This window comes from Nerophis lumbriciformis, linkage group LG17 (genome assembly GCF_033978685.3).
Source record: "Nerophis lumbriciformis linkage group LG17, RoL_Nlum_v2.1, whole genome shotgun sequence".
NCBI lineage: Eukaryota > Metazoa > Chordata > Actinopteri > Syngnathiformes > Syngnathidae > Nerophis > Nerophis lumbriciformis.
In genome coordinates, this window is record NC_084564.2 from 30,787,501 (window position 1) to 30,805,000 (window position 17,500).

The window sequence follows — 17,500 nt, forward strand, 5'->3', positions numbered from 1 at the left end:
GAGGAGCAGGGAAGACGCAAGCAAAACGTGTAGGAAGACAACAAGGAAAGGAGAGAGAGAGAGAAACAAAAAGGAGAAGTTAGTTCCCAGATGTCTGCGTTTACTCTCACCCGCTTTTTGGTCTTTTTCAACTTCTTGCATTTGGGGATGATGTCCTTTGCTTGTTCCACATGGTCCTGTGCCCCCAACACACTGTGCTCAATGTTGTTTACCAGCTCGCCCTGCGTGACAACAACAACAACAAGTGTCAACGCACAGGGGAGCACCTATTGATTCTTTAAACACAAAAGCCAAAGGCAGTGAAGTTGTCACGTTGTGTAAATGGTAAATAAAAAGAGGATTTGCAAATCCTTTTCAACTTATATTCAATTGAATAGACTGCAAAGACAAGATATTTAACGTTCGAACTGAGAAACTTAATTTTTGTTGTTGCAAATAATCATGAACTTAGAATTTAATGGCAGCAACACTTTGCAAAAAAAGTTGTCACAGGGGCATTTTTACCACTGTGTTACATGGCCTTTCCTTTTAACAACACTCACTAAACGTTTGGGAACTGAGGAGACACATTTTTGAAGTGGAATTTTCCCCCATTCTTGCTTGATGTACAGCTTAAGTTGTTCAACAGTCCGGGGGTCTCCGTTGTGGTATTTTAGGCTTCATAATGCGCCACACATTTTCAATGGGAGACAGGTCTGGACTACAGGCAGGCCAGTCTAGTACCCGCACTCTTTTACTATGAAGCCACGTTGATGTAACACGTGGCTTGGCATTGTCTTGCTGAAATAAGCAGGGGCGTCCATGGTAACGTTGCTTGGATGGCAACATATGTTGCTCCAAAACCTTTATGTACCTTTCAGCATTAATGGCGCCTTCACAGATGTGTAAGTTACCCATGCCTTGGGCACTAATACACCCCCATACCATCACAGGTGCTGGCTTTTGAACTTTGCGCCTATAACAATCCGGATGGTTCTTTTCCTCTTTGGTCCGGAGGACACAACGTCCACAGTTTCCACAAACAATTTGAAATGTGGACTCGTCAGACCACAGAACACTTTTCCACTTTGCATCAGTCCATATTAGATGAGCTCGGGTCCAGCGAAGCCAGCGGTGTTTCTGGGTGTTGTTGATAAATGGCTTTGGCTTTGCATAGTAGAGTTTTAACTTGCACTTACAGATGTAGCGACCAACTGTAGTTACTGACAGTGGTTTTCTGAAGTGTTCCTGAGCCCATGTGGTGATATCCTTTACACACTGATGTCGATTTTTGATGCAGAGGGGTCGAAGGTCACGGGCATTCAATGTTACGTGCAGTGATTTCTTCAGATTTTCTGAACCTTTTGATGATATTACGGAGCGTAGATGGTGAAATCCCTAAATTCCTTGCAATAGCTTGTTGAGAAAAGTTGTTCTTAAACAATTTGCTCACACATTTGTTGACAAAGTGGTGACCCTCGCCCCGTCCTTGTTTGTGAATGACTGAGCATTTCACGGAAGCTGCTTTTATACCCAATCATGGCACCCACCTGTTCCCAATTTGCCTGTTCACCTGTGGGATGTTCCAAATAAGTGTTTGATGCACATTCCTCAACTTTCTCAGTTTTTTTTGCCACTTGTGCCAGCTTTTTTTGAAACATGTTGCAGGCATCAAATTCCAAATGAGCTAATATTTGCAAAAAATAACAACATTTACCAATTCTAACATTAAATATCTTGTCCTTGCAGTCTATTTAATTGAATATAAGTTGAAAAGGATTTGCAAATCATTGTATTCTCTTTTTATTTACCATTTACACAATGTGACAACGTTTGGGGTTTGTATATACAGATACAAAGTCATTGTATTAAAATGTATCTAGTAACACCAAGCTGACACAAAGTTATAGCTTTAAATAGAAATAATTCCTGTTATATAATTTTTTACGGAATAGAAAAATATCAAAATGGCCTCTGCATGCTTTGACTTTTCAGTATGTGGCCCTCCCTTGGTAGAAAAAGTTTGGACACCCCTGGTTTAATTCTACACTGGTTGACATATTTTTACACTACAACGAATTGCAACCTTTTCATAAGAACATACTGCTCACAAGATTAGCTACCAAGCAAGTCTGAGACTTTTTATTTTACCTTCCATTCACACAAGTGATTTAAAAAAAACCAATTAATTTTGTCTTTAAAAAAAAAAGTATTTCCAAAAGCGTGTCTGGAAAATGAGGGGTTAGTCAATATGATAATTTTACATCTAATATCTGAATCAACGTTAGCATTTGGAGAGCAAATGATTTTTGCAGTCACAATTCTTAATGCATGCACTTAATAAAAATAAGTAAATTACCTTTTTGCACAAGCTGGTGAGTGCTGCTTTGTTCTGGACAGCTTAGTGCCAGTGTGGTGGAGGCAAAGTGGGGGAAATGAAGGATAGAAAACAGTAGAAGTTGAAAGGCTGGGTGGAGGAGGGGGACAACGCTGAGAAATAGTGACAGACAAAAATGTAGCATTTCATGACAGAAAGGTTAGTAAATTAAACATATGCATGTGAAGCATTTGCACAGGAGAAAACATGTCCCTCATACACTTAACGTACAGTATGCATACTGTAAAACCAAAGATATTCACACTATGTGAAAAAAGTTGTCTTTTTTCACATAGTGTTGTCTCCCTGACCACCTGAGGGCACCACAGACTGTGGATGCTTTAAAAAAAGGCTTAAAAACCCTTATTTTAAAAAAAGCCTTTTTTTAGATATATGCATACTAGTTCTAGATATTAGGCTGTTCTAGTTTAAATTTTTAAAATTTTTAATACACTGTAGCACTTCGAGGTTGTTTACTCAATGTAAAGTGCTTTTTTTTTTTTTTTTACAAATAAAATCTATTATTATTATTATTATTTTTACAAATAAAATCTATTATTTAATGAGGAAAAACAGACAAGGAAAACCATCATTCTTTACCACCTAATGTGTTGGCTCCGTTCAGATATTTAAACAAAAGTGAAAAACATTTGATATTTTGGTACATGCCATGTATTATTTCAAGGTACTGGCAGCTGTCTGGGCAGAAAACTGCTGACTGCTAATGTATTGTTGTAATATTCATTATTTGTAGTCACTGTTTGACAATTGTATTCCACAAGTAAAATCTCACCTCATAGAATTGCAAATTAATTGTATTGTTTGTTATTGTATCTTTTTTCTCTTTTCAGTTGAATGCCTCTCTGCAGTTGAGCATAGACATTCACTAGCTTCACTTTTTGATCTTTAAGTATGTTTTCATTTTCTCATTGATATAATAAAGTTGCATTTTTTTTTTTTTATGTTAATTCTGAATGAATTGTTTAATTTTTATTATCATCATAAATTGATTTTTTTGGTAACATTTAAGTATGGGGAACATATTCACCATTAATTAGTTGCTTATTAACATGCAAATTAGTAACATATTGGCTCTTAATTAGTCATTATTAAGTACTTAATGCCTTATTCTGCATGGCCTTATTATACAACCAATTATTAACCCTCTAACCCTAACCAATTAACTCTAAATTAAGTCTTTGTTACTTAGAATATGTTCCCCATACCAAAGTGTTACCGATTTTTTAAACAAGGTGGCATTTAAGTGTATGATTGCTTTATTTACATATCCAAAAACCAATTTTGGATGGTAGTCTGTTTATTTCAATTCTTATTTTTTATTCCATATTTGTTTCCACTACCACACCTTAAATTGGAGTCCTTAATCTCGTTATATGCAAATATAATGACAATAAAGTCCATTCTATTCTATTTTCTCTTTAGCTCATGAATACATCCTGTAATTTACATTAAAATGACATGGACAGAAAATATGTGTACAAATAATAATAACATTTGAAATGCAGCCAACTACATTTATGAAGATGCTTCATGGATGACGTGGACTATTCTCCCTAATAACAACTAATCCCTGTATATTAGTGATGTGCGGCAGGTGAGGCAGAGCCTCATGAAAAGTTCAAAAACGAATAATAATCACATTAAAAAAGTATTATTTGTCTATTAAACTGTTTTACAAATGTACTTTCTGGATGATTCCAATCGTTTTTAAGAGTTCTTCATGTTAAAATGTCCCGGTCACATAAAGGGCAGGATACTGAGATGGAGTTTACTTGCTCCTTTCGGTTTGAATTTCATGCGGCGAGGCACACAGTATTTCTGCAGAGAGCAAAAGCGCAACTAAAATAAAAAATGGAGGACTTTTACCACAAAGCAATTTATCTTCTCCTGGAGAAGGATGTTATTAATGGACTGAAAAGTATGAGTATTTTTAACGTGTCTTTTTTTCCCCCCACAACGTGCCACCTCTGAACTTTCTTCCCGGAAACCATCGCCTCTCTGTGACGTCATAACCAGTGTTGGGAAAATTACTTTAACAAAGTAATGAATTACAGTGACTCACTGCTTTCCCATAATTGAACTAACTGGAAAAAAATCAGTCCTGGAAATGATTAAAATGAACAAAATACGGTAAATATTGTACATAATACATATTGTTATGAAGGTGTCTGTTACTACATTATATAAATAATTGCAGTGTGTATATTGTACATATTACATATTGTTACGAAGGTGTCTGTTACTACATTATATATATATATATACTTGCAGTGTGTATATTGTACATAATACATATTGTTATGAAGGTGTCTGTTACTACATTATATATATACTTGCAGTGTGTATATTGTGCATATTACCAATTGTTATGAAGGTGTATGTTACTACATTATATAAATACTTGCAGTGTGTATATTGTACATATTACATATTGTTATGAAGGTGTCTGTTACTACATTATATATATACTTGCAGTGTGTATATTGTGCATATTACATATTGTTATGATTGTGTCTGTTACTACATTATATATATATATATATATATATATATATATATATATATATATACTTGCAGTGTGTATATTGTACATAATACATATTGTTATGAAGGTGTCTGTTACTACATTATATACATACTTGCAGTGTACATATTACATATTGTTATGAAGGTGTCTGTTACTACATTATATACAGAATATATATACTTGCAGTGTGTATATTGTACATATTACATATTGTTATGAAGGTGTCTGTTACTACATTTTATATATACTTGCAGTGTGTATATTGTACATATTACATATTGTTATGAAGGTGTCTGTTACTACATTTTATATATACTTGCAGTGTGTATATTGTACATATTACATACTGTTATGAAGGTGTCTGTTACTACATTATATATATATATATATATATATATATATATATATATATATATATATATATATATATATATATATATAGGTAAAAGCCAGTAAATTAGAATATTTTGAAAAACTTGATTTATTTCAGTAATTGCATTCAAAAGGTGTAACTTGTACATTATATTTATTCATTGCACACAGACTGATGCATTCAAATGTTTATTTCATTTAATTTTGATGATTTGAAGTGGCAACAAATGAAAATCCAAAATTCCGTGTGTCACAAAATTAGAATATTACTTAAGGCTAATACAAAAAAGGGATTTTTAGAAATGTTGGCCAACTGAAAAGTATGAAAATGAAAAATATGAGCATGTACATTACTCAATACTTGGTTGGAGCTCCTTTTGCCTCAATTACTGCGTTAATGCGGCGTGGCATGGAGTCGATGAGTTTCTGGCACTGCTCGGGTGTTATGAGAGCCCAGGTTGCTCTGATAGTGGCCTTCAACTCTTCTGCGTTTTTGGGTCTGGCATTCTGCATCTTCCTTTTCACAATACCCCACAGATTTTCTATGGGGCTAAGGTCAGGGGAGTTGGCGGGCCAATTTAGAACAGAAATACCATGGTCCGTAAACCAGGCACGGGTAGATTTTGCGCTGTGTGCAGGCGCCAAGTCCTGTTGGAACTTGAAATCTCCATCTCCATAGAGCAGGTCAGCAGCAGGAAGCATGAAGTGCTCTAAAACTTGCTGGTAGACGGCTGCGTTGACCCTGGATCTCAGGAAACAGAGTGGACCGACACCAGCAGATGACATGGCACCCCAAACCATCACTGATGGTGGAAACTTTACACTAGACTTCAGGCAACGTGGATCCTGTGCCTCTCCTGTCTTCCTTCAGACTCTAGGACCTCGATTTCCAAAGGAAATGCAAAATTTGCATGGTTGGGTGATGGTTTGGGGTGCCATGTCATCTGCTGGTGTCGGTCCACTCTGTTTCCTGAGATCCAGGGTCAACGCAGCCGTCTACCAGCAAGTTTTAGAGCACTTCATGCTTCCTGCTGCTGACCTGCTCTATGGAGATGGAGATTTCAAGTTCCAACAGGACTTGGCGCCTGCACACAGCGCAAAATCTACCCGTGCCTGGTTTACGGACCATGGTATTTCTGTTCTAAATTGGCCCGCCAACTCCCCTGACCTAAGCCCCATAGAAAATCTGTGGGGTATTGTGAAAAGGAAGATGCAGAATGCCAGACCCAAAAACGCAGAAGAGTTGAAGGCCACTATCAGAGCAACCTGGGCTCTCATAACACCTGAGCAGTGCCAGAAACTCATCGACTCCATGCCACGCCGCATTAACGCAGTAATTGAGGCAAAAGGAGCTCCAACCAAGTATTGAGTATTGTACATGCTCATATTTTTCATTTTCATACTTTTCAGTGGGCCAACATTTCTAAAAATACCTTTTTTGTATTAGCCTTAAGTAATATTCTAATTTTGTGACACACGGAATTTTGGATTTTCATTTGTTGCCACTTCAAATCATCAAAATTAAATTAAATAAACATTTGAATGCATCAGTCTGTGTGCAATGAATAAATATAATGTACAAGTTACACCTTTTGAATGCAATTACTGAAATAAATCAAGTTTTTCAAAATATTCTAATTTACTGGCTTTTACCTGTATATATATATATACTTGCAGTGTGTATATTGTACATATTACATATTGTTATGAAGGTGTCTGTTACTACATTATATATATATTTGCAGTGTGTATATTGTACATATTACATATTGTTATGAAGGTGTCTGTTTCTACATTATATATATACTTGCAGTGTGTATATTGTACATATTACATATTGTTATGAAGGTGTCTGTTACTACACTATATATATATATATATATATATATATATATACTTGCAGTGTGTATATTGTACATATTAAATATTGTTATGAAGGTGTCTGTTACTACATTATATACAGAATATATATACTTGCAGTGTGTATATTGTACATATTACATATTGTTATGAAGGTGTCTGTTACTACATTATATATATACTTGCAGTGTGTATATTGTACATATTACATATTGTTATGAAGGTGTCTGTTACTACATTACATATATATATATATACTTGCAGTGTGTATATTACATATTGTTATGAAGGTGTCTGTTACTACATTACATATATATATACTTGCAGTGTGTATATTGTACATATTACATATTGTTATGAAGGTGTCTGTTACTACATTATAGATTTATATATATACTTGCAGTGTGTATATTGTACATATTACATATTGTTATGAAGGTGTCTGTTACTATATTATATATATATATATATATATATATACTTGCAGTGTGTATATTGTACATATTACATATTGTTATGAAGGTGTGTGTTACTACATTATATATATACACTCGCAGTGTGTATATAAAATGTTGATGGAGGGTTTTGAAGTTGTCTTAGAGGGCTTTGAAGGCGACAAGGTGACTCCCATTAGCCAGCATCTTTCAAGCGTTTTTTTATCATCTTCAAAACCCTAAAAAAAAAAAAACATGTGTTCTTGCCTCTCATAATGATTGTGAACATATCAATATGCAACATTCCAAAAACAAGTGCAGTTCCCCTTTAAGAAGCGTCCTGTATCAACACTGATAAGAGACCAGCATTAGAAGGTAAAACAAGAAGTTTCTTCCTCACCAGCACTGCACATCACTGCTGCATGAACACTGCATGTGAAAACATATGTACATGTTCCCAATAGAGAGAAGAGGAGTGTGGTGCACCTGGCTCTCCACCAACATGGCCATGTCCATGAACATGTCGTGCAGCTCTCGGATGCTGTTTTCCAGCTTGATGATCTCATTGTGCCGCGTCTCAATCTCGTTCATCGCCTGCTCCGTGATGTTGTCCATGATGATCTGAGCACAAGTAATAATGCATGACTAGTGGCGGGGAGGTTTTTCTACAAACCCCGAGTTGGGAAATTGTGTTAGATGTAAATATAAACGGAATACAATTATTTGCAAATCCTTTTCAACCCATAGTCAATTGAATGCACTACAAAGACAAGATATTTGATGTTCAAACTCATAAACTTGGCATTGTCTTGCTGAAATAAGCAGGGGCGTCCATGGTAGCGTTGCTTGGATGGCAACATATGTTGCTCCAAAACCTGTATGTACCTTTCAGCATTAATGGCGCCTTCACAGATGTGTAAGTTACCCATGTCTTGGGCACTAATACACCCCCATACCATCACAGATGCTGGCTTTTCAACTTTGCGCCTATAACAATCCGGATGGTTCTTTTCCTCTTTGGTCCGGTGGACATGACGTCCACAGTTTCCAAAAACAATTTGAAATGTGGACTCGTCAGACCACAGAACACTTTTCCACTTTGTATCAGTCCATCTTAGATGAGCTCAGGCCCAGCGAAGCCGACGGCGTTTCTGGGTGTTGTTGATAAACGGTTTTCGCCTTGCATAGGAGAGTTTTAACTTGCACTTACAGATGTAGCGACCAACTGTAGTGACTGACAGTGGGTTTCTGAAGTGTTCCTGAGCCCATGTGGTGATATCCTTTACACACTGATGTCGCTTGTTGATGCAATACAGCCTGAGGGATCGAAGGTCACGGGCTTAGCTGCTTACGTGCAGTGATTTCTTCAGATTCTCTGAACCCTTTGATGATATTACGGACCGTAGATGGTGAAATCCCTAAATTCCTTGCAATAGCTGGTTGAGAAAGGTTTTTCTTCAACTGTTCAACAATTTGCTCACGCATTTGTTGACAAAGTGGTGACCCTCGCCCCATCCTTGTTTGTGAATGACTGAGCATTTCATGGAATCTACTTTTATACCCAATCATGGCGCCCACCTGTTCCCAATTTGCCTGTTCACCTGTGGGATGTTCCAATTAAGTGTTTGATGAGCATTCCTCAACTTTATCAGTATTTATTGCCACCTTTCCCAACTTCTTTGTCACGTGTTGCTGGCATCAAATTCTAAAGTTAATGATTATTTGCAAAAAAAAAAAAAGTTTATCAGTTTGAACATCAAATATGTTGTCTTTGTAGTGCATTCAATTGAATATGGGTTGAAAATGATTTGCAAATCATTGTATTCCGTTTATATTTACATCTAACACAATTTACCAACTCATATGGAAACGGGGTTTGTCTAACTTACCCCTGATGTGAAGATAGCTGGGTTGTCGCTTTCCAACATGCTTTCCAGCTCCTCATTTGTCGTATTTCTTCCAGCTACAAAAACACAGTGGAGGAGAGTCACTGAGTGACAGCGAAGAACAAACCCAGGAAGTAAGTGTATTATTATTTAGGATCCAGCTCTCCATTCCTTTAAGGAAATGTGTGACTTCCTCTATTTGCGCTCTTGCCATCCGACTCCACTACTTTGTAATACATTCCACAAACGGATGTGATTTAAAAATAATTGGTGTCAGAAAGCGGGGCAGGCATCATCACGATAAAGCCACACAACAAAACTTTCAGCGAATCCAGACCTGACGTGTCTCAAGCCTGTAGCTTTATACCCACATCCCTCTTTAGTCTGGTTCATTTCAGTGCATTTGGAACATGCTATGATAATATTACACTTTGCAACAATAGAACTATTTTATTCTAAATAAGGGGGACCTCAAACAATGTCATTATTGGCCTTATTTTCACAAAGAATCGTAGGCTACATGAAACATATGTTTATTATTGCAATTTAGTCCTTAAATAAAATAGTGAACATACAAGACAACTTGTCTTTTAGTAGTAAGTAAACAAACAAAGACTCCTAATTAGTCTGCTGACGTATGCAGTAACATATTGTGTCATTTATCTACCTATTATTTTGTCTACATTATAAGGACAATCTGTAAAAATTGATTATTAATCTACTTATTCATTTACTGTTAATATGAATGAAATAAGTTTATTTCAGTCATATAATCAACCATCAACCATTAACCATTTTGTGTGACCAGTACAGATTATACATATTTAACAATCATACACATTTACACACAAAAACAAAAGAAAAGAAAAAGAATGACCGAAAAAGGAATAGGCTGAAGCCAAAGCTTATATTTGCCTATCCTATACCTCCACTGAAAATTAGATTGCCTGGAACATCAACGTTAAAAAAAATAAATCAATGGGATGAAAGTAGAGATGTCCGATATCGGCCGATAATGCGTTAAAATGTAATATCGGAAATTATCGGTATTGTTTTTTTTTATTATCAGTATCGTTTAAAAAAAAAAAATTTAATTAAAAATTAGTGCACCAACCCAAAAAACCTTCCTCCCCCATTTACACTCATTCACACAAAAGGGTTGTTTCTTTCTGTTATTAATATTCTGGTTCCTACATTATATATCAATATATATCAATACAGTCTGCAAGGGATACAGTCCGTAAGCACACATGATTGTGCGTGCTGCTGGTCCACTAATAGTACTAACCTTTAACACTTAATTTTACTAATTTTCATTAATTACTCGTTTCAATTTAACTGTTTTTATATTGTTTTACTTTCTTTTTTATTCAAGAAAATGTTTTTAATTTATTTATCTTACTTTATTTGATTAATTTTTTTTAAAAGGACCTTATCTTCACCATACCTGGTTGTCCAAATTAGGCATAAAAATGTGTTAATTCCATGACTGTGTATATCGGCTGATATCGGTATTGGTTGATATCGGTATCGGTAATTAAAGAGTTGGACAATATCGGAATATCGGCAAAAAGCCATTATCGGACATCCCTAGAAGAAAGTAATTGTTACTATATTTTATAATTTTCCATTATTTCACCTTTCAAGGTTTTCTTAAACCTTAAAGAACTTCTTGTCTTCAACTCATCACTGAGCTTGTTCCACCATTTAACTCCTAAAACTGAAATACATTTGTATTTTATATTCCTTCTTACTTTACCTATTTCAAAAATCAATATCCCTCGTAAATCATAGTTTTCTCCTCATAATTTAAATAATTTAAGAATACAAGCTGGAAGGCTGTTGTTCTTTACTCCAAACATCATTTCCATTGTTTTTAAAAACACAATATCTGAACATTTTTATCACATTAGAACTTATAAATAATGGATTGGTATGTTCATAGTAGCACGCTTTGTGTATTATTCTAATGACCCTTTTTTGAAGTTTAATTATTGGGTCTATGTTTGCTCTATAAACATTTCCCCAAACTTCAACACAATATGTTAAATATGGAAAAATTAAATAATATAACATATGCAGACATTTCTTATTCAGTATGTGTCTTACTTTATAAAGAATAGCAATGGATTTGGATATTTTTACCTTTATATATTCAATATGCGGCTTCCAACATAATTTATGATCAATTATTATTCCCAAGAATTTAGGTTCATATACTTTATCAATTTCCACTAGATTTAATTTTGCTTCACAATTTGTCCTTGCACCACTAAACACCATAAATTTAGTTTTCTTATCATTTATTGATAACTTATTAATATCAAACCATTTTTTTTAGCTGAATCAACTATCATACCATCAAATATCTGCTTACTTTACCTTTTAATATGTTCTATCTACACTTCTGTTAAAATGTAATAATCACTTATTCTTCTCTTCTTTGACACTTTACATTAGTTTTGGATGATACCACAAATTTAGGTATCGATCCGATACCAAGTAGTTACAGAATAGATAGATAGATAGATAGATAGATAGATAGATAGATAGATAGATAGATAGATAGATAGATAGATAGATAGATAGATAGTACTTTATTGATTCCTTCAGGAGAGTTCCCTCAGGAAAATTATAATTCCAGCAGCAGTGTACAAATATGATGGTAAAAGTGATAGCAAAGAAGCAGTTAGTGAAATAAATAATAATACAGAAATGACAATGAACATTGTTACACTACAAATGGAGCAATACGAATACCAATAGAAATATCACTATTGATAATTAATAATACCAATAATTTATCTCTATTATCAACAATACAGTTGTTGAAATGCAACAATACATATACGTAATGATAACTAGAGATACAAAATAAAGCAGATAAATGCAGGGACCAAATGTGGACGTTACCAACAAGCAGGTTCATTCTTGTGTGGATGTGACATGGAAGGATGTTCAAACGCATCATTTACTAGGTCAACACCTCACTTGCTGTGTTACAAACCTCAGCACCTCTTCAGCTTTATTTGACTCCACAGACTTGTCCTACTTCACAAATGTTGCAAATAGCTTAGCTCAGTTAGATTCATTTCCTTATGTTTGCAGAGAGGGATTCTCTTGGGCGCCATGCCCATCGCAGTTTATGTGGAACCTAATCATATTTCCCTATGCATACTTTAGCCACCCTGCAACCATACTGGGTTTTAATCTTTATCAAAATATTACAGTATCTTGTTTTTCTTTTACGTGGTATGGACTGCGAGTGTTATGGGGTGGGACTCTTTGGGCACCTAAATACACCTAAATATTCAAGCCACACCCACCCAATTTTAAAAGAGAAAATTTTATTTTTTACATATATTAGCCACACCTGACTGTAAGTTGCAGATACTGTATATAGCGGTACAAATACAAAATATTTTGTAAATGATTATTGACATACCTTAATTGTTTCCAACTGGTGCCTATAAATCGGCAGTAAAATGGCTGATCAAACAAAACAGAAGTCATCGTCATAGACCCCTAGCTACAGAAGAATAACACACACACACACACATATATATATATATATATATATATATATATATATATATATATATATATATACACACACACATATATATATATATATATATATATATATATATATATATATATACATACACACACATGTATATATTTATATATATACCTATATACGTATATATATATATATATATATATATATACACACATATATAGGTATATATATATATGTGTATATACATATGTATATATACATTTATATATATACATATATATACAGACATATATATATATACATATATATATATATATACATACTAGAGATGCGTGGATAGGCAATTATTTCATCCGCAACCGCATCAGAAAGTGGTCAACCATCCGCCATTCACCCGAACTAACATTTAATCAACACCGCACCCGCCCGCACCTGCCCGTTGTTATATATCTAATATAGACGATGCAAGGCATTAGTGAGGTTATAAATCGTTTGCCTGTTAAAGAAAGGAGACTGATCCAATGCAGCACAGACATTCAATGCGTGCCACGCTGTCACGGCCCAGACGCACACCAGTGCGCAATCATATGGGAGCCGTGCTGAGCGCACCTCCAAGCGCGTGGAGGTGCGATGTCCCTCGCACCCGCGGCGGCTCCACCCGGGCTCGCGCCCGAGGCTTCAGCGCGCAACGCGGCGGCCATCCTACTCGTCGCGGCCTAGCCCTCGCGGCTCTCGCTGCCGGCGATGGCCGGGTATGGGCCCGACGCTCCAGCGCCATCCATTTTCAGGACTAGTTGATTCGGCAGGTGGGTTGTTACACACTCCTTAGCGGGTTCCGACTTCCATGGCCACCGTCCTGCTGTCTATATCAACCAGGGTGAGCCCCACCCCTTTCGTGAGTGCACTGCGCGCGGAGTGACCCCTGTTACGCGCCCCCGGCAACAGGGGTGGCGGGCAGGTAAGCTGCGCGGGCAGGTAAGCTGCGCGGGCGGAGCGCGCGGAGTGACCCCTGTTACGAGCCCCCGGCCACGGGGGTGGCGGGCAGGTAAGCTGCTTACCTGCTGCGTGTGACGCTGGCCGCGGCGAAGGCGGACGAGGCGGGGTGTCGGTGCGGTGGGCGCGGTGGTGACCCTGGACGTGCGTCGGGCCCTTCTCGCGGATCACCTCAGCTACGGCTCCCGGTGGGGCCCTCTCGGGGGAAGGGGCCTCGGTCCCGGACCCCGGCGAGGCGTCCCTTCTCCGCTCCGTAAAAGTGTCCATCTCTTTTTTTCTTTCTTCTTCTGTTGTGGCATATGCTGCAGGTGCCTGCTCGTTTTTCGTATGTGGGTAACAACATTTAACTATGTATATATATTTCCGAATTGGTTTAACTGCCACCCGCCTGAATCTATTTAAAATCAAATTTTTTTTTATTTCAACCGCCCGACCCGACCCGCGGATAAAATCTAATTTTTTTTTATTTCAACCGCCCGATCCGCGGATAATCCGCGGACTCCGCGGTTGTGTCCGCAAACCGCGCATCTCTAATACATACATAAATATACATACATATATATATACATAAATATATATATATATACATACATACATATATATATATACATATGCATGTGTGGGGAAAAAATCACAAGACTATTTCATCTCTACAGGCCTGTTTCATGAGGGGGGGTTCCCTCAATCATCAGGAGATTTTAATGGGAGCATTCACATACCATGGTTTATATAGGGCACAGAGTGGGTGGGTACAGCTGGCGTAGGGGCGTGGTGATTGGCTCATGTGTTACCTAGGAGGTGTTTCCGTCTGTGGCGGCATGCTGTTACAATTTCGCTGCGCTTGTTGAGGGATGACAGGTCTGGACGGTAAATAATAAACAGTTTCTCTTTCAAGCATAGGTTGCATCTTTTATTACCACTATTGTAAGGTGTGCTGGATGCAAGAATTTGCCATGTTATTGAATATTCAACATTATTGTCTTTGAGGTCCCAAATGTGTTTGCTGAGTTCTGTGGTATTCCACAGGTTTTGGTTCCTGAAAGAAGCCTTGTGATTGTTCCATCTGGTTTTGAACTCCCCCTCGGTTAATCCTACATATGTGTCGGATGTGTTAATGTCCTTGCGTGTTACCTTAGATTGGTAGACAACTGAGGGCAATCAGGTTTCTTTCGACAGTTGCAGTCTTTGTTGGTTTTGCAACTGTCTATATGTAAATATAAACGGAATACAATGATTTGCAAATCATTTTCAACCCATATTCAACTGAATGCACTACAAAGACAAGATATTTGGATATTTGATGTTCAAACTCATAAACTTTATTTTGTTTTTTGCAAATAATAATTAACTTAGAATTTCATGGCTGCAACACGTGCTAAAGTAGTTGGGAAAGGGCATGTTCACCACTGTGTTACATGGCCTTTCCTTTTAACAACACTCAGTAAACCTTTGGGAACTGAGGAGAGACATTTTTTAAGCTTCTCAGGTGGAATTCTTTCCCATTCTTGCTTGATGTACAGCTTAAGTTGTTCAACAGTCCGGGGGTCTCCGTTGTGGTATTTTAGGCTTCATAATGCGCCACACATTTTCAATGGGAGACAGGTCTGGACTACAGGCAGGCCAGTCTAGTACCCGCACTCTTTTTCTATGAAGCCACATTGATGTAACACGTGGCTTGGCATTGTCTTGCTGAAATAAGCAGGGGCGTCCATGGTAACGTTGCTTGGATGGCAACATATGTTGCACCAAAACCTGTATGTACCTTTCAGCATTAATGGCGCCTTCACAGTTGTGTAAGTTACCCATGTCTTGGGCACTAATACACCCCCATACCATCACAGATGCTGGCTTTTCAACTTTGCGCCTATATCAATCTGGATGGTTCTTTTCCTCTTTGGTCCGGAGGACACGACGTCCACAGTTTCCAAAAACAATTTGAAGTGTGGACTCGTCAGATCACAGAACACTTTTCCACTTTGTATCAGTCCATCTCAGATGAGCTCAGGTCCAGCGAAGCCGACGGTGTTTGTGGGTGTTGTTGATAAACGGTTTTCGCCTTGCATAGGAGAGTTTTAACTTGCAGTTACAGATGTAGCGACCAACTGTAGTTACTGACGGTGGGTTTCTGAAGTGTTCTTGAGCCCATGTGGTGATATCCTTTACACACTGATGTCGCTTGTTGATGCAGTACAGCCTGAGGGATCGAAGGTCATGTGCTTAGCTGCTTACGTGCAGTGATTTCTCCAGATTCTATGAACCCTTTGATGATATTACGGACCGTAGATGGTGAAATCCCTAAATTCCTTGCAATAGCTGGTTGAGAAAGGTTTTTTCCTAAACTGTTCAACAATTTGCTCACGCATTTGTTGACAAAGTGGTGACCCTCGCCCCATCCTTGTTTGTGAATGACTGAGCATTTCATGGAATCTACTTTTATACCCAATCATGGCACCCACCTGTTCCCAATTTGCCTGTTCTGCTGTGGGATGTTCCAAATAAATGTCTGATGAGCATTCCTCAACTTTATCAGTATTTATTGCCACCTTTCCCAACTTGTTTGTCACGTGTTGCTGGCATCAAATTCTAAAGTTAATGATTATTTGCAAAAAAAAAAAAGGTTTATCAGTTTGAACATCATATATGTTGTCTTTGTAGCATATTCAAATGAATATGGGTTGAAAATGATTTGCAAATCATTGTATTCCGTTTATATTTACATCTAACACAATTTCCCAACTCATGGAAACGGGGTTTGTATATATATACACATTTATATATATATATGTATATATATATATATATATATATATATATATATATATATATATATATATATATATATATATATATATATATATATATATATATATATATATATAAATAATCTGTCTCATTGCAGATTAGACAGACTGCCTTTTCCTTACACTGAACAAAAAAAGTCATATGTCCACTGATGTTTAAAAACTACACTTGGAGTCTATTTTAAGTTTTCCCAACGATTTTGTAATTTTTTTGCCTCGTGCGCTAGTTGACTGAAAGAGTGCACACTAGCTGCGCGCTCGCTGCGGCACAAGCGTGATGATGTCACGTTATCAATGGGAAAAGGCATTTTTAGACAATATGATTTGCCTGAGCGGCTAGGAGACCCTGAGAGTAACGAGTGGTAAAAAATTGATTGATGGATGGGCTAGAAAAGACAAATCAAAAAACTAAAATTATTTAAAAAAAAAAAAAAAATTTATATATATTTTTTTGACCCATGGAACGGATTTTGGATGTATCGTAGATTGGGTACCACTGCTTTAAAGCTATATTATCACTCACACGGATGAAGCTGAAAATACTGTGCTGTTGGTCCTTGCCCACACGTCCACCAGACAATTTCCACTCCACACTAGCTCAGAAATCCCTGGAAAGCTCTATTTGTTACCATGGTAACCCAAACCCCAGAGAAACCCAAATATGAAGCACGACAGCTGCGTCCATTTATGATTTCATAAAACATACTTCATCTTACCAGTAACAATA

The 17,500-nt window shown here is 36.9% G+C and overlaps 1 protein-coding gene across 5 annotated transcripts in view; it reads right to left on the minus strand.

The window, feature by feature from the left end:
• LOC133614801 (syntaxin-1A-like) overlaps positions 1-17,500 on the minus strand; it is a 192,085-nt gene that overhangs the window by 7,830 nt on the left and 166,755 nt on the right. For 2 of the 5 annotated variants that reach the window (XM_061973061.2, XM_061973063.1), the window contains exons 7-8: positions 9,460-9,533; positions 8,057-8,191 (exon numbers count right to left, since the gene is read on the minus strand). In XM_061973061.2, the coding sequence (XP_061829045.1) occupies positions 8,057-8,191; positions 9,460-9,533 (209 nt within the window). Of the gene's footprint in view, positions 1-110; positions 222-2,338; positions 2,380-8,056; positions 8,192-9,459; positions 9,534-17,500 lie in introns of all 5 variants that reach the window. The other 3 variants (XR_009816626.2, XM_061973060.2, XM_061973062.2) reach the window with 3 other exon arrangements.